This window comes from Dryobates pubescens, chromosome 14 (genome assembly GCF_014839835.1).
Source record: "Dryobates pubescens isolate bDryPub1 chromosome 14, bDryPub1.pri, whole genome shotgun sequence".
Lineage (NCBI taxonomy): Eukaryota > Metazoa > Chordata > Aves > Piciformes > Picidae > Dryobates > Dryobates pubescens.
Genome location: NC_071625.1, coordinates 14,182,673 through 14,201,069, shown reverse-complemented (window position 1 = coordinate 14,201,069; position 18,397 = coordinate 14,182,673). Strand labels below are relative to the sequence as shown.

General features: G+C 47.7%; 1 protein-coding gene across 1 annotated transcript; it reads right to left on the bottom strand.

The window, feature by feature from the left end:
- Window positions 1–4,468: 4,468 nt before the first annotated feature.
- LOC104299741 (lymphocyte antigen 6E) lies at window positions 4,469–8,732 on the bottom strand. Its single transcript, XM_009899929.1, has 3 exons — window positions 8,681–8,732; window positions 5,820–5,939; window positions 4,469–4,677 (listed from the first exon to the last, which is right to left on the bottom strand). Exons 1-3 carry the CDS (start codon window positions 8,730–8,732, stop codon window positions 4,469–4,471), a joined length of 381 nt encoding a protein of 126 aa, XP_009898231.1.
- Window positions 8,733–18,397: the final 9,665 nt, after the last annotated feature.

Here is an 18,397-nt window from a genome sequence, read left to right as displayed (position 1 = left end):
CAGTTAAAGCATGACCGAGGGATTGCCAGCAGCAGGATCTCAACTCATTAAATCTTCTGGGGAGAAAAAGAAAAAAAATAGCCAGCCTAAACTATGTGAACTTCCCAATAAGAGTACTCTGCTGGATTTCCATACTGAGCTCTTTATTCCTCCTGTTTTAGCATAGACTTGTAGAACTGTTTCAGTTGGAAAAGACCTCTGAAATCATTGAGTCCAGCCATCAGCCTAACACCACAGTGGCCATAAAACCCTGTCCCAAAGTGCCAGGTTCACACATTTCTTGAACACCTCCAGGGATGGTGACTCCACCACCTCTCTGAGCAACATGCTTCATCCTATCTCCCTGAATAAAATGAGATTTTTCCCCCATCCTCTTCTGCTTGCTGTTTCTTTTTCCTCCCACCATTGTCTTTCTTGCATTTAGGTGGATTCACAGTCCCAGAAATGGTCCAGCTGGATCCTTTTCACATGACACTCAAAGCTGCAGGAGCAACCTGTGCTCCCCAAGCTTCTGCCAGCCACTCTGCTCCTTGCTGCTTTCCATCTGCTTGGTTTCCCTTTTTTCCTAGTCTTACATTTGCTCAGATTTCCATCTCCCATTAAACATTTTGGCTTCTAACATGACCCACCTACAGTCATTATCTCCCTTGAAAAAAGGATTCTTAGTTCTTCAGGTGCTGCAAGTCTTTCCAACACCTTTAAATTGGGTAGATAAATATTGTTAGGATGGAGACCTGGCATGACTAAAGGGAGGAAATTTTTGCTTTCTCAATAGGTAGAGCATGCAACTCAGTTGGAGCAGAGGTGGCAATTAACCAAGACAGCTCAGAGGAGGAATGTTGCTTGGCTTCAGAAGGCTGATGCCTTTGTAAGGCACCAAGCAGTATGAAAACAGAAGCTGGCACCCTCCACGACAGGCAGTGCAAACCTCTCTTCCCTGTGGGTTATTTGATTTTTCCCAGTCCAGAAGAGATTTCATGAGTCTTTATTGGTAAATCAACACTTATTGCTGACTGTTTGAGGTAATAGCAGAAAGGGAGGCTCTAGACATGGGGTGATGGTGTTCAGCAGCCCACTTTGAGATTTATTTCAGCCAACAGCATCCATTAGCAGGTACAGAAATAGAAACTCAGCCAGGCACCTTTTTTTTCCTTCCCCCTCCCTTGTCGTCTCATCCAAGCAAAAACTAAAATATCTCTTGTCTCCTGCAAGCTGCTGAGATTTAGATAGGACAAGGTTATATTTCTGAAAGGAGTTATTGCAGGTTTTCTGATGGTGGAGGGATTCCAAAAGGCGGTCCTGCATGCTTCCAACTGATCCCATATGTCCTCCTGGTATTAATGCTATTTTCACTCCTCACCGGGGCCAGGTGGTGCACTCAACACCTTTCTAGATCACACCAAGTTGCATGACACCATCCTGATGCACAGGGTGCCATCCAGAGGGACCTGGACAGGCTTGAGAAGTGGGCCCATGTGAACTTCATGAAGTTCAGCAAGACCAAGCGCAAGGTCCTGCACCTGAGGCAGGGCAAGCCCCAGTATCAGCACAGTGAGGATGAAGCACTGGAGGGCAGCACTGAGGAGAACTTGTGCACACCGGTGGGTGAAAAGCTGGACATGAGCCGGCACCAAGCAATCCCAGGCCAGAGAAAGCCATGTCCTAGGCTCATCCCCAGCAGTGTGGGCAGCAGGTGGGGGAGGGATTTCTGCCCCTCTGAGACCCCACCTGCAGTGCTAGGGTCAGCTCTGAAGTCGTCAGTACAGGAGAGACCTGGATCTGTTAGAGCAGGTCCAGAAGGTGGCCACAATCATGATGGGAGCTCTGGAAGCCAAGGCTGAGAGATTTGGGGTTGTTCAGCCCCAGAGAAGGCTCCAGGGAGACTTTCTGATGGCCTTTCAGTTCTTAAAGGGGTCAAGAAGAAAGCTGAGAAAGCTGGGGGCAGACTTTTTAGCAGGTCCTGTTGTGGCAGGACAAGGGCTAGTGGTTTTAGCCTACAAGATTTAGACTGGAGAGAAGGAAGACAGTTTTTACAATGAAGGTAATGAGACCCTGTCCCAGGTTGCCCAGAGGTATGGTAGATGTCCCATCCCTGGAACCATTCCAGTTCAGGTTGTTTGGGGCTCTGAGCAACTTGCTCTAGTCGCAGATGTCCCTGCTGCCTGCAGAGGGTCTGAACTAGGTGACCTTTAAAAGTCCCTTCCATCCCAAAATATTTGATGATTCTATTCTATGATTCTCTGAGACAGACTGAAAAGAATCCATGGGGGTGGAAAGAACAAAGGCAATTTGGACACCGGGGGGCCAAGGCCAATCAGAAGATGATATGATGGCTTGGAAGTACTTGGAAGTTACAAACTTCAATAATATTTTGGAAATAGGAACAGGAGATTTAACTGGGCGTGGAGGATGGGGTGGGGAAATTTATTTCCCTTGGCACAGTTGCTGAGTGGAGAGGAAGGGGAAGGGTTTGTTCATCATGTTCTAAATCTGGTGAGAATTACCATGTGAGAAGGGCAAACAATTTCTTTCATTTGCTGTTTTGGGTAGCTTTCATGAAACAAAGGCAGAAATTTAAAAGCAACTGAGGAATCCAAATCTTTTTACTAAAATGTGGATTTTTTCAAGTTGGCCAAAAGCTTTCAGAATCATCTCTGAAATGACTCTGATTAACGTAGAGGAAAAGGGATGGAAAAAGTGGTTAAAACCTCTGAAATTTCTGTCGGTGCTTCATCACAGAAACACTGTAACAGCTCCATTCCCCAGTTAACACATCTCCCATTGGAACAGATGCCCTCCATGCCCAGAAAGTCATTTTCTATAGGATGATTAAACCTAATCCCATCTTCAGGCAGAGTTGTGGTTTCTCCTTGTTGATCTTCACAACCTTCGGCCAGTGCTGTGGTTTCTCCTTGCTGCACAAAAGCAGATGCAGCCCGTCCTGAGTCAGGACTCCTCTCAAATCCATCTGGGCTGCAGACATCAGGGCTTTTTTTCCAGGTGCTGCCTCTAGACAAACCCTCTTGAACTGCAGCATTGCAGTTGTAAGCTGCTCAGATGAGAATTATGCCCCATCCAGCTCCAAGACTGAATGTATTTTGCCCATCTTGGCTATAGCTCTGCTCCTCCAAGAGCTTGAGGGGATCTCCACCCCAAGAGCTGCAGAGAACCTCCACCACAAGAGCTGAAGATGATCTCTACCATAAGAGCTGCAGAGAATCTCCACCCCAAGAGCTGCAGAGGATCTCCAGCACAAGAGCTGAAGATGATCTCTACCATAAGAGCTGCAGAGACTCTCCACCCCAAGAGCTGTAGAACATCTCCAACCCATCTCCTCCATCCCCAAGCCTGGAAATGCAGCAGTGACAGAGGAAAGAGAAGGAGCAGAGACTTTCCCAGTAGATCAGACACCCATCACCTCTACCAGGCTCTTTCTTCCCATTTTCCCTGTCCCTCCAGGGAAGTCATGAACTGCTCAGACAGCAACATCTTCTCCAAGCAAACACAAGGGTCTCCTTCACATGAAAACCTATTCTGGCAGCGCTGTCCTCATCTTGGACATCTCCAACATCTTGGGGTGGCACCTTTACCACAGATGACATGAGAACTTTGCAGCACAGCCAGGAGCAACCAACACCTGGCCAACCCCAGCCTGCTGGGGTGGCAGTTACAAAACAGTTCTTGCTATTACTTGCAATGAGAGCACCACAAACATCTTTGACCTTTCCAGCATGACACTTTCATTCGTTAGCACTGAGTGATCCAGGTAGAACATCTGGCTTTATGGAGTGTTTATCCTGAGCTGATGGATGAATCACCCCTAGAAAAGCAGCCAAGAGAAGACTCCCAGGTGATAAAAAGTGAAATTCAATGTAGAGATGCAAACTACAGCCCTTCCTGACAGAGATGTTTCCTGGGGCTGATCTTAGTGTGGATAGAACAAAGACACTCTAGAATAACATATATCTTTATTTTGTCTGACAATTGTCACACTCATGCTATCAAAAGAGCTTTCCCAGGGGAAAAAATAAAATAAAATTAGTAGAAACCAACAAATTATATGGGGGGGCAAGGGGGTGTGTGGAAATAAGAGCTACACTGCCATGGCATTGGATATCAGGAAGAAGTTCTTTACTATGAGGGTGGTGGAATACTGGAACAGGTTGCCCAGGGAGGTGGTTGAGGCCCCATCCCTGGAGATATTCAGAGTGAGGCTTGATGAGGCCCTGGGCAGCCTGATCTAGTTGGGGCTGTCCCTGCTGACTGCGGGGGGGTCACACTAGGCAACTTTGGGAGGTTCCTTCTGGCCTGGACCACTCTATGATTTTGTGTCTGGCATCTGCAGCAACGTCCTGGACAAAGCAGGGTAGCATAGACCTTTTTGGAGATAGTTGACAGAAGATGTTGGTTTCTCAGTCGGGGAATACCTTGTAGGTTCTGGGGTTGTCACGTCATCTCCTAGCCCTCATCACAATCCTGCCCTGACGACACAGATCAAGCTGGCCACGATGCCCAGGAGCATGGCGGCGTAGCTGATCTTGATGCTGTTGGCACCGCTGAAGTTGCACAGGGAGGTACTGCAGCATTTGGTGGAGTAAGCTGCCACGCCGAAGTTCACGTTCGTCTCAGGACAGTCTGCTGAACACTTCTTGGTGATGCGGTGCCCTGCATCCTTGCCTGGGTGGAGAATAGACAGGAAAGGAGAGCTGTGGTTTGTGATTCTGCTGCAAGAGCTGACCAGAGGGTGATAGGAGGAGGTATATGGCACTGTGTTTAATTTGCATGCAGTGGATGTGATGAGTCCTGGGTGAGTGTCTGCATAACCTGGACACTAGAAAGTTCTTGGTAGGAACCAACATTGTGATTCACGTAGGACAGCAAAAAGTCACTGTCAATGTATTTTTGCTTTCTAAACCCGCATTACTTATGTCCATCCTCCATCACAAAGCATGTGTGTGAGGTCTCACACCAAGCAACAGGGTTCACTCATGAAGATCTGTGTGCTCCAGCCAGCTGTGCCACAAGGCAGTAAGGAAAGTATCACAGAATCCCAGAATCCCAGGATCCCAGGGACCTCTGGAGGTCATCCAGTCCAACCCCCTTACCAAAGCACAGTCACCCAGAGCAGGTTGCACAGGAACGTATCCAAGAAGGCTTGGAATCTCTCCAGAGAAGGAGACTCAACAACCTCTCTGGGCAGCCTGCTTCAGGGCTTCAACACCCTCAAAGCAAAGAATTTTTTCCTCATGTTCAGATGGATCCTTCTGGGTTTTATTTTGTGCCCAATGCCCCTTGTCCCATCACTGGATACCACTGAGAAGATTCTAGCCCTATCCTCTTGCCCCCACACTCTTTAGCTTTTGCTGAGCATTGATCAGATCCCCTCTCAGGCTGCTCTTCTCCAGGCTAAACAGCCCCAGGGTAATCAGCCTTTCCTCCTCACATTAATGCTCCAGGGCCCTCAGCAGCTTTATAGCCCCTGCTGAACTCTCTTGAATAGTTCTCTGTCTCTCTTGAACTGAGGAGCCCAGAACTGGACCCAGGACTCCAGTTGTAGCCTCACTGGGGGCAGGAGAACCTCATTTGACCTGCTATGTATTCTTCTTCATGCACCCCAGGAGATCATTGTCTTTTTTGGCCACATGATCAGACTGTTGTCTCATCTCCCAGACGGTGGAAGAGCATCTCTGAGGGATTCACACACACTGCATGTTGTAAAGCTCAATAATCAATCCTTTCCTAACTACTACCCTAAGAAACCTATCGCTTAGCATTTGCCCTGGAGGAGGAAAAAGCCTGCAGGTATTGTTGGTACTCACCAAGCCCAACAGAACTGTATGTGGTTGTACAATACTTCTCGTGGTCTTCACACCTGTAGGTATTAAGACAGTTCCAGTTGGAGTGCTCATTGTCACACGTGTAGCAGAACAGCGAGTAGGCTGGAGACAAAGTGCACATGACACATATTAGTGATATCTATCTGAGTCCTCCTGGGCAGAAAGTGTCAAAAGCCAGGAAACAAACACAAGATGAGAAGTATCTTACAGTACAGTTTTCATTACAAGTGAGATGGAATGAAGCAGCAAACAAAGAGGACAAACCAAGTTTTCTTGCTTGGGATTTCCAGTGATTAAACCTGAAAACACTTTTGTCTTCATCCTGAGCAACGCTCTCAGGTGAGCTTTCTTTCTCCCCTGCATCCACATTAACCTGGCTGACAACCAGCCTTTTAAAGGCTCCCCATGTTACAGGGAGTTTCCTGGGAGAGGTTGAGTTGGACATTGGAGACATTATTCCTAATTGCCTGGAACATGTTCTCAGTGATATCATCAGCAGGGATAAGGCAGGTCAATTGTAAAGCCAGAAGAAGGTAGGATATGTATTTCTGAGCCAAAGTGATTTGTGTCAAATTAGCAGGCTGGCATGCTAATACAGAAGGATCTGCCATCTTGCTCTACCAGCAGGTGGAGTCACAACTCATGGAGATTATTTCCCTCCTCTTCCACTATTTCTGTCCTCTTCAGCTGTGTCCCTCCTCTTCAACAGTTTCCCTCCTGTTTAGAGTCCCATAAAATGCTCCTCATTTCTGAGCAAGAGTGACAGAGAGAGCTGAGGTGCTCATGGAGCTGCCTACTCCATTGTCACCAGTGGTGGTGAGCTCTCAGTTGAAGATAACCAAACTGCAAACCAAGGAGGGTCCTTCATTAGGCTGAAATTTCCCTGGTTCAGTTCCTCCTGGCTTTCTTAACCTAGGAAGAGTCTCATTTATTCACAGAAGAGCACTTTTCAACTGACTTTGGGTCTATTTTTAACAAGGAATCTCCTCCAGGGGACTTCCCAAAGCCCAGCTTCTGCTAAATCAAATTCATCTCTGAAGCTGAACCTCCTCGTGATGCTTGGTTAGAGAATTCCAAAAGCAGTTTTAAAAGAGCATTAAAACCCATTTTAGACCCTAACTATTCCAGGTAGGAGAAGAAAAGCCTACCCCTCTGTGATGTGGGGAGCTCAGGTGCCTTGGGTACAGCTCTGGAGTCAGCTCTGGGTTCCTCACATGCTCTTTTCTAGTGCCAGGTGTTGTGAGTGCAGACGTTATCCACAACAGCAGATAAAATCATGCTTGTTGCATCCTGTCTTTAACTGACTTATCAACAGTCTCCATTTCTCTATCACATGGATAAGTTAAGCCTCTCAACTCTCCTCTAGAATCATAGAATGCACTGGGTTGGAAGGGTTATTTAAAGGTCATCTAATTCAACTACTCTGCAATAAGTGGGACATCAGCAACAGATAGCTCAGAGCTTTGTCAAGCCTGAGCTTGAATGTTTTCAGGGACGCAACCTCCACCACCTCCCTCCCTGAACAACCTGTTCCAGTGTTTCACCACCCTCATAGTAAAGAGCTTCTTCCTAATGTCCAAATGTCCACTTCTGGAGGTTACCCAACCCAAGCTGTGAGTTACTTTGCTGACCATCCCAGAGTCAGAGTGAAGCCTGGGCACACATTACTGAGTTTTACAGACCCTGGAGCTTGCTCTCAGATCTCCTTTCCTGCCAGTTCTCACCAAGTTGTTGAAATCACTTCCAGCTGCAGGTGAAGCCAAATCCCCAGCATGAAAGTAGCCAAAATGCACTTCTGTTCACCAACTGATGTAAAGACAATCCCTCCCAGCCAGGAAACAATCACAGCTTAAGCCATTATAGCTGCTCTAAAGCTTTGCCCATATCTGGTCTCCATCCTCCACTGGCTCTACTTTTGCAAATGCAGCCAAAAATAGCCTTAACAGCGTGTGGGGGGGTGGAAATAAAAGCCTTGCAGTGCTCCTCAGGATGGCAAAACCATGCACAGAGCCAATGTGTCTCAATTGGGTATTCCTGCACAATTCCCTAGTTCCATCAGCACCTCCAGCTGAAAGTGGATGAGCCCAGAGTTTTGTGGATCCCATTACAAACACACTCACTCTCAGCCACTCAAAAATATAAAAGCTCTTCAAACCAATGAGCAAAGAGCTCTTAGGCTTTCAACTGTCTGCCAGCAACCCAGTTTCTTAATTGTGATGGTATTGTGGGAAATAAAGTGAAATGTTGGCAGGAGGTGTGGTGTCCAAACCCCTCAAGTATTACCTTTGCCAACCACCCAAGCATTGCCTTCATCAACCACTCAGGTTTCATTCAGAACAAATATCACAGAATCACAGTCACTTTGGTTGGAAAAGACCCTTAAGATCATCAAGTCCAATCATTAAATCAAACCAAAGCTGTGAGCCTAACTGAATTCACAGATTCACCAATTGCATTGGGTTGGAAGGGACCCACAAAGGTCATCTTGTCCAACCCCCCTACAGTGAGCAGGGACAGCTCCAACTAGATCCAGCTGCCCAGGGCCAATTCCTATTCTCCTTTTTCAGCTGACATGTCTATGTGCAGACGTGAACGGTCAGAGCTTGACACTTGACAGTATGAGTAACCAAAGTGGTGAGCTCATCTTCTCTGGGCTGCAGGTGGCTTGTTAGAACTCAACCAGAAGCTAAAACTCAGCCGCACTAAATACTGCTTGACACAGATGATAACCAAAGACAAACTGCGCTACCGAGACCTCACCACCGATAAAAGATGTCAAACCTTCTTGCCTCTAGTTTATCTTCTGATAGTTTCATCCTCTCCCAGCTGCCAAAGTTCCTTACCTTGCTTGGCACACAGGATTGTCACCAGCAGGGCAACCAGAAAAGGCTTCATGGCTGTTGTGCCCTCAGACCCTGAACACTGCAGGACTGTGCGCTACAGAAAGGTTTTATACTGGGACTCTGTTTACACTGACTTCCTCTGATTACAGTAATTGGAGCTTTGGGGAGTGACAGAGGAGACGTGATCATGGATGGGTGTGTTTGTGCATAGGAACCTATTATGAAGCTCGAAGTAGCAATTTTTTTTTAACAACTCATTCAGATCCAATCTTTTTTTCCAAGCCCTACTCCTGCTTACCAAGTCTGCGTTGCTAATTTGGGGAACCATTTATCTGATTCAAACATGGGAGTCCCTTCTTATTGTGTTGCGTTGAACCATGAAACCAGGAGCAGAGCAGAGGCAGCTGGGCCAGTCTGGGGAGGCTCATGGCTTGCATGATGTCCCTTGGCATCTTCCATCCTGTCCCCTCTGGAATAAGCTCCCAAGGAAGTGGTGGATGGCCCTACATCAGACAGTTTCAAGGCCCAGCTTGCTGGGCCATCTCATTTGAACTACATTCTTACCCTGAAAGCTTGGACTAGATGATCCTTGAGGTCCCTTCCAACCTGGTATTCTGTGAATCTATGGGAGCTTCATATCTGTGGAAAGTAGGAGAGGGGGTAAAAATGGTTTTTCATTGAATTGTCCCCAGTCATTCAGAATGATCTCACTTGTGTGAAGGAAAGTAAGCAGAAAATGAGATTGTATCATTCCTGGAGGTTACCACTCAGAGGATCCCATGGTCCATGCAGGCATGGTGTCCAATGCATTCTTGTCTTGTGATTCTCCCTCCTCTAGAATCATCCAGGGTTTCCAAGCGACGATGTTTGTTGTTACCTGTAGATCAATTCCGAACTCAGGTTTTCCCAGTCCCTTATGACTTTTCCAGTCCTTCTGGGCTCCCACCTTCATCACCTCTTGCCAAATGATTCAGGATGCAGCAGAGGCAGAAGGTGCATGGAATCAGCTGCGGCTACAAATGGGAGTGAGAATAACTGAGAAATAAACCAAGTCCTGGCCAAAAGGGTCTCAGCAGAACAGGACCCTTTGATTTTAGAGAGAAATGACCAAGGGCAGCTCAGAGTCAAGGTTTGTAAGGTCACAAATGGTGTGGAAACAGAATAAAGAATATCCAGTTGCTCTTTGTTTCCCCCAAATAGCTCCCCAGGGTCTTGGTTCATGGACTCAGGTCACCTGTCTGCAAGATTTTGGCCAAACAGCCACATGCCCAACCCTTCTGACCAGTCTTTTGCTTCCAGCCATTCTTCTTTTGTCCAGTCCCTCCTTTTCCACAGCAGCAGCAGCAACCCTTAATGAATTCTGTCTCTGCCTGTGCCCAGAGCAGGTTAGAGGGGATGAGCACCCAGTTTTCAAAGTTTTCCACTCCATTATATAGATTGACCCTAACCTTGAGCATGAGCACCTTCTTGAGTGCATGAAGAAGAGTGTGACCATCAAGTTGAGAGAGGTTCTTCTCCCAACCTACTCTGCTCTACTGGGGCCTTATCTGGAGTTCTGGGTCCAGTTCTGGGCTCCCCAGCTCAAGACAGACAGGGAACTACTGGGGATAATCCAGTGGAGAATCCACAGCTGCTGAGGGGCGTGAAGCACCTCTGTGAGGAGGAAAGGCTGTTTAGCCTGGAGAACAGCAGCCTGAGAGGGAATCTTCTCAATGCTCAGCAAAAGCTAAAGGATGGGGGGCAAGACATTGGGGCCAGACTCTTCTCAGTGGTGCCCATTGACAGGACAAGGGGCAATGGACACCAACTGGAACTCAGGAGGTTCTGTCTGAACATGAGGAGAAAATTCCTTTCTGTGAGGCTGCCAGGGTGCTGGAGCAGGCTGCCCAGAGAGGTTGTGGAGTCTCCTTCTCTGGAGAGATTCCAAACTTACTTGGACACATTCCTGTGCAACCTGCTGTGGGTGACTCTGCTATAGCAAGGGGGGTGGACTGGATGATCTCCACTAGTCCTTTACAACCCCCACCATGCTGTGATTCTGTGATAAATCTTTCGTTATCTCCTCTTCTAGGTTGTGTAAGACCCATGCAACAGCTAATGCAGCAACTACTCTTCAGAAATAGGTAATGTCAACATAGGTTATGGTTGGACTCAATGATATTAAAGGTCTTTTCCAAAGCAAATGATTCTAGGATTCTATGAAATAATCTGTGAGAAGTCCATTCTCTCCAAACAAGACTTGGCATAGATACACACATGAAAGACATCAGGCAGGAAGCATGGAACTGTAGACTTGTTTCAGTTGGAAAAGACCTCTGAGGTCATCAAGTTCAACCATTATACTGGATATTAGAAAGACATTCTTTACAGTGAGGTTGGTGAGACACTGGAACAGGTTGCCCAGGGAAATTGTGGATGCCCCCTCCCTGGAGCTGTTAAAGGCCAGGTTGGACAAGGCCTTAAGCAATCTGGTCTAGTGGAAGGTGCCCCTGCCCATGGTTGTGAGGTTGGATCTAGATGACGTTTCAGGTCTCTTCCAACCCAAACCATGCTATGAATATATAATTATAGTATATTATTTATTAGAATATTTATGGCATTTATTTATTATATTCATTAGACTGTTTATGACATTTATAAAGAATCATTAAGGTTGGAAAAGACCTCTAAGATCATCAAGTGCAACTGTCAACCCAACACCACCATGGCCATTAAACTATGTCCCAAAATGCCATGTCTAGATGTTTTTTGAACACCTCCAGGGATGGTGACTCCTCCACCTCCCTGGGCAGCCTGCTCCAATGCCTGACCACTCTTTTGGGAAAGGATTTGTCCCCAATATCCAACCTAAACCTCCCCTGGCACAATTTCAGGCCATTTCCTCTCATCCTATTGTTTGATACTAGGTAAAAGAGACCAAACCCCCCATTTGACTCCAACCTTTTCTCAGGAAGTTGTAGAGGACTCCCCTCATCTTCCTTTGCTTTACCTCATCTCCTCTCATCTTCCTGTACTCCAGACTAAACAACCCCAGGTTCCCTCAGCTGCTCCTCACCAGACCTGTTCTCCAGACTGTTCACCAGCTTTGTTGCCCTTCTCTGGATATACTCCAGCAACTCAATGACCTCCTTGTAGTGAGGGGCCTGTCACAGACACCTCAAAAAAGCTTGGATAAGTCCTCTAAGATCAGGTCCAACCATCAGCCCAGCACCACCATGGCCATTGCACCTTGTCCCAAAGTGCCACATCTACAGATTTTTGAACACCGCCAGGGATGGTGACTCCGTCACACCGATCATGATCTGCTAGAACATGGGGGGAAGAGAGCAGGAATTAGCCTCCATGTTTGGTTTTGATACAGTAGCCATTCTTCTCTCAGCCATCTGGAGAAATGGGAAATGAAACTTCCTTCCCTCCCATCCACATCATGAAACTGAATTACCACCTTGAATCTAACTCATCTCAGAGCCAGCCGAGCAGAAAAAAACGCAGCTCCTCATCAGGAAGGAGGGGGCAAGGCCTGAACACAGCCCACAGCAAGCCAGAAGAAAGGGGTTGGAATGAAAACAAATAAATGAGCAGTAAATAAATGAGACTGTTAAAGCAGAGTGCAGCGGAACAGACGACCCGCCAGTGAGGAATGAGCTGTAGGAAGTAGAAATGTGGGAAAGCGTTTAAATAGATTAGAGAGAGGGGAAGGTTAATAATCATAAAAAAGATGAATATTTCACCCAGGGCTAGGGAAAGGGAAGGAGGGAGCTGAGAAATGTTGGGGGAAAGCAAAATAAATCAGAGCAAACACACAAAGCTTCTGGGGGAGGGGAAATAATTGAAGACAGGCAAAATGAGGGGAAGAAATAAAGAAGAAATAAAGAAGCAAACTGATGTTTCATGTGTTTTAAAGCTCCACAAATCCCAGTTTAACCAGTGACTAGAGTCAAAATGTGGGGCCTGGATGGGGAAAGCATTCAGGGCATCATTTGGCCACTATCTCTGTGTCTTTGAAGACTGCAAAAGCTTTGGGACCCACACTGAGGTCTCAGGAACATTTTCTGCAGCTCCCAAATCCCAATTTAACCAGTTACTTGAGCCAAGCTGCAGGGACTGCATGAGGAAAGCATTTGGGGCATCACCTGCGGCATCACTTGTATGATGATACGTGTGTCCCTGATGAAGAAGACTGCAAAAGCTCTGGTACCAAATCTGAAGTCTGGTCCCAAATCCCATTTCAAGTCTGAGAAGCATTTTGTGTAGCTCCATAAATCCCAGTTTAACCAGTGACTAGAGTCAAAATGTAGGGTTTGGACAGGAAAAGCATGTTGTGCATCATCTGGCTCCTATCCCTGTGTCCCTGATGGAGCTTTGAGACCCAGCCTGAGGTCTGGCCAGGTCCCAGGCTCACATTGTTCTCGTGCGCTGTTGATATTGCAGTCACGCCCAGGGCTGCTGCAAGGGCTCTGAGCTCCAACCAGCACCATGGTGGTGGGATGGGGGATGAGTGCCTTTGAAGCAGAGAGCAGCCCAGTGTTTTTCAAGCAAGGAATGAAGAGAGCTGGAAGAAAACCAGGGCAAAGACAACTAGGGTAGTGAGAAGTGCAGATGGTGTCAGGAGAAGGCAGCATGGAGGTGTCAAAGTTGCTTTCCCAGGGACATGAAAAATGAGAGGGGTGGGCTGCAGGGCGAATCTTGTGGCAGAAACTGGGCTAGGTGGGTGTGAACTAGGTGGGTGTCATGAAGGGTATGAAATAGTTAAGAGAGCCTCGGAGTTTTAAGGGAAAAACCTTAACCCACTTGGAGCTTGGCAGCTGACATCTGTGTTTGTGCCAGACCTTGGGAGTGTGTTGTGCAAGGCCAGTTCCTTTTGTGTAACTGGAACCAGACCAGCCGTGTTTTCAACCCCTGATGGAGCAGTGAGGTGGAGCAAACTGCCAGGCCTGGGAACAGTTTAATATCAACTCACCTCCTTTCTCCCTATTTCTTTCTGAAATGGGGCTCAAATCACAGTTCTCCTCCATGAGAAACTCTTAGTTTCGTGCTCAGGGTTTTAATCTGCAGCCTCAACAGGGGAAGGAGAGAACAGGGAATGATATGAGAAGAAGGAAGCCATGAGGAGTGCTCTCAGTGTCCCTGAGTCACACAGATGGTGCACGCAGGGCAAGCAGTTCAGCCCAACCCTGGACAGCATCAGACTGCTCCGGTTGTGTCCTCTCCTTCCTTGGCAGGTCAAGGAAGGCTGAGTTGCTTCATCTGTCTGTGCGATGTCCAGAAGTGAGGAGATCGTGAGATTCAGGAACCCAAGGGGAAAAGGAAGACCTAGGTGTGCTATTTTGTCTTTCCCACCTAAAGCCTGACTGTTGCAGGCGTCTCACTCTGTTTTTCCCATTCCCAGAGCACATCTGGGTGTGTAGCTGACCTGGCAAGCTCTGAACAACAGGACAGAGCTCCTTGGGTCAGCACCACAGCAGATGACAGAGGCTTCCAAACCTCCAACTAGGAAGGAGAAGGGTAGTCCAGATCCACCACGTCTGGCTGAAACACAAGGTGACCAGGTAGACTTTCATCTGTGAGCAGCAATGACGGTCACATTGAGTGAGCAACCTGAATCCTTTGAGACTGCAACTACCAGCCAACAGGGAACCAAATCCATTTAGTCACATTCCCTTAACTTCCAAGGTCCTAAGATAATTCTGTCTTGTCAGCTTGGATGCTCTTGGGTGATATTGAACAGCACTATCGTGCATGGAGTCAACCACTGTGATTCACATCCTCACTGATGCCCTACCTGAAGGGCAAGATGCAGACTAGCTCACCAAGCAGGGCACAAGCCCAGCCCCAATGCCATCCATGCCATTGGGCCATCAACGTGGCTTGGGCACACCCCAACCAACATTGTACCAGACAATGCCCTGACATGGGGCTGCTCTTTGCAAGCAATTTGGATGTAACCACCCTGTTTGTAGAAGAAAGAGGCTAAGAGTCATGGAAGTGAATCATCCTCCTCGGATCCAGGGCCAAGGTTCATTATTCTGTGGTGACATCTCTGCAGTCAGGTAGGAGGACAGCAGAGACCTGCAAGTTTGAAGGAAGAGGGGCACTGAAGAAGGATGGTTGGGAGAAGGTAGAAGAGGTGAGAGAGAAAAACCCAGTTTCCTCTTGGGATTCCACCAAAGGAATAAAAGCCAGTCCTCTCCAAGAATAGAATAGAATAGAATAGAATAGAATAGAATAGAATAGAATAGAATAGAATAGACCAGGTTGGAAGAGACCTTCAAGATCATTGCATCCAACCTATTATCCAACCCACCCCAACCGGCAGCCACAGTCACAGCTACAGCTGTGAGGAGCAATGATCCTCACAGGTTTATTTAAGCTTGCACTTGTAACACAGCTCAGGTGACAATTCCCCTATCTGTCGCTGATTTTTCACTTGAAGTGTGAATTTCCCCTTGCCCAAGGTCCAGCCCTCACAACCCTTTGTCTTTGACACATGCAGTCCACACGCAGGCACTAAGATGGGATGCAGGGGTTTGCAGCACAATTTTGGGCAACTTGGAGTGTTCTTATTACAGCATTACTTCCTTAGCATGAGGAGCTTGAGTTTTCTGTATTGGGAAGGTGGTTTGACACTGCAACGTGTTGCCCAGAGAAGTTGTGGATGCTCTGGAGAGACCCCACCTGGAGAACTGTGACCGACTCTGCAGCCCTTGGCACGAGAAGATAAACCTGTTGGAGAAAGTCCAGAGGAGGCCAGAAGAATGGTCAGAGAACTGGAATCCTGCTGCGGAGAGGGTTGGTGTTGTTCAGCTTGGAGAAGTGAAGGCTCCAAGGAGACCTTCTTGTGGCATTGCAGTACTTACAGGGGGGTTGTCAGAAACATGAGGAGAGAGTTTCAGCAGGGCCTGTTGTGGCAGGACAAGGGGTGATAGTTTGAGACTAAAAGAGGGAGATTTAGACTGGAGATAAGGAAGACATTTTTTACAAAGAAGATGGTGAGGCCCTGGCCCAGGTTGCCCAGAGGGGTGGTAGATGCCTCATCCCTGGAACTATTCCAGGTCAGGTTGTTTGGGGCTCTGAGCAACATGTTCTAGTTGCAGATGTCCCTGGTGACTGCAGGGGTGTTGGACTAGGTGACTTTTGAAGGTCCCTTCCAAACTATGATTCTCTGCCCCCTTACCAGGAGTGTTCAGTGCCTGGTTGGACAGGGATCTGAGCAACCTTGCCTAGTGGAAGGTGTCCTTGCCCATTGCAGGGGGGATCGGAACTAGAGTCATCTTTAAGGTCCCTTCAAACCCAAACCAGTCTGTGATTCTATGATTTGCTGAAGCCTTAATCAGCAAGCTGCGAACTTTCACCTAGATGTGCTGTATTTTCACTTAGTTCAGCAAAGGGGTGGCCTCCAGAATCAGTGTAAACCAGAAGATAAGGAGGTTATGACCATCAGCAGAAGAGGCAACTCAATATGATAAGAACATTTAACATCCTACCTGAAGACAGAGAAGAAGTCCAATGAGGTGTTTGAAGATCCCAGACCAGAAGTCATCATTATTGGACCAGAAGGTGCATGAAAGGCGTATGAAGAGTGCAAGAAGCACTGAAGAAAGGACACAGAAGATTTTGGACTGCCTCTTCAGGAAGTAAAGCAGGTGACAGCTGTCCTGTTTGTCTTTCTGATCACTGTGGGGGTCTTGTGATTTGTTTTGTGGTCTGGTTTTTGCTTTTGAATTAAACTTTAAGTTGTTGGAGTTACCCAGCGGTGTAGAGAGCAGTCATTGAACGTGCCAGGCCAGCAATGTGTGAAACTCATCTACAATGCAGCTGTGCTAGCAGCTGGCCCTTTGAGAAGCTCCACAGCTGTTTGCAGGGACGTCAAGAAAGCCTTAATTGACTCATCCATTTTTCTTCTGTAAGAAATGAATGAGTAGTTGGACATGATCTCAAAGGTCTCTTCCAACCTCAAGAGTTCTATGATTCTGTGATTAAATCTTTCTGTGTCTGCCCATTATGGAGGGTAGAGATGCACACCTCATCCCCTTTCATTTGCTTTAAGTTCTTGAACTCGTCTTTTGGGTGATGGATCTTTCAGGCCTGGAATTGATGCCCTGCACTGAAACCCAACAGCTGATATTCCCAAGGCAAGGTGAAAGCTGAGAGTGTAATGAGAAAAGTGTGTTTCTCTGGCTGTGGAAAAGCTGTGATGAGCTCCACAGACAACCTCTCTGCTCTCAGTTTATTTTGGGGAGTCTCAGCAAGGGTGGGAAAAAAAATCAGCAAGAGTGGAAAAAACAAATCCACAAGAGCGGAAAGCTCAACCTGTGCGTAGGAAGCTCAGGCTGCTCCCGCTTCTCTCCTGACCCACGTACCTGCCTGGGTCACATCCACCACAAATCCAGTTGCACAGTGAGAACAAGAGCTTGGGCCATCCCTTGTTACGTCTAGAAACTTGTCACACCTCATGTAATAGCCATGCTGAAACCTCTGCATCTGCAACCCAGGAGCACAACGAGAGCAGGAGGAGTCCCCGGAGGAGAGCCCACTTCAGGTGGAGCAGCCGCAGATCAAGGAAATATCCCGCTGAAACCATCTCACCCCAAGGGGGTGTGTTCAGCAGGGCAGAGAAACAAACAGGGTGCTATCTGGGAAGGCAATCGTGCTCCTCACTGGGTGAGCAGAAGACTATTTTCTCAGGAGGCTTGGCCAAACGTTCAAGGCTGTGTGTTTTGGAAAAACAGGGCACGGTTTTGCTGGGGTGTGTTTGTGCTGTGGAGGGGCAGAAGGAGGGACAGGCCTTGGGCTGTCTCAGGAACATCCTTGCACAATGCAGCCCAGCTTTAGCTTCTCTCACCCCGTCCCCCACCACTCATGGGGTATGATGACAGCAGCTCACATGCTATGATTGATTCCATCCACAGCAGAGCAGCAACTCTGAGCCCAGCTCACCAGCTGCTCAGTGCAAACAAGGGCTTGTAAACCTTGAAGATCACAGCCTGGGAGGGGCATGGGAACCAAAAGCCACCCATACTGATCCAAGGAGAAATACCAGGGTGGAGAAGCCACCCTGAGTTTGCAGGCACCCTGCTGCTTGCCAAGAAAAGGACACAGTAGGAATAACTCTCCCCATCTTAATTGCACATGCTGTGTAGCAGGCTTTCACCCACTCCCAACTTGTTCAAAATACCAGCAAAAGGACAATCATGCCTTGAAGGGTCCTCAGCAGAGGCTCCCAGAGCTGCAGCATTGAGTTGCAGTGAGGAGAAGCATGCCATATGTCACAGGCATGGGAGAGCAGCGGCTTTCTCCTCAGCCCACAGCAGCTGCAGTGCTGTTATCAGATTTGCTTTGCAGCCCAACCACTGCTGCAACAGCAGGGTGTGAGGGAGGAGAAAGCAGGATCTCTGCTGGGAAAAAAAGGCCCATGAAAATGTCCTTCCTCTGAAAGGAAATCCCAGGGCCATGTCCTCCCATTTCTGAACTGTAAACACAGCCCTTGGCATCAGGCCCTGATTTTGCTCACAGCTGCTCTCCTCCTGCCTCCCTGCATGAGGGAAAACCCACCTCCATTCAAGTTGAAAGGGAGATGGGGTGAATAAAGTGCCAACAGAAACAAATCTGGCATGGCCTTAGAATCAGGAGACCTGTTCTGCAGCCAAAAGGTCACCCCTTGTCCTCTTGGCATAGCTTTGAGAGCAGACATGTTTCTTGTCCTCCTCTCCTCTCCTC

Excerpts from the sequence above, each read along its gene's own strand:
- LOC104299741 (XM_009899929.1), bottom strand. The coding sequence starts at position 8,732 with ATGAAGCCTTTTCTGGTTGCCCTGCTGGTGACAATCCTGTGTGCCAAG. Across the intron at positions 5,940-8,680 it reads AATCCTGTGTGCCAAGCAAG|CCTACTCGCTGTTCTGCTAC; the intron begins GTAAGGAACTTT and ends CTTTGTCTCCAG. Across the intron at positions 4,678-5,819 it reads ATACAGTTCTGTTGGGCTTG|GCAAGGATGCAGGGCACCGC; the intron begins GTGAGTACCAAC and ends TTCTCCACCCAG.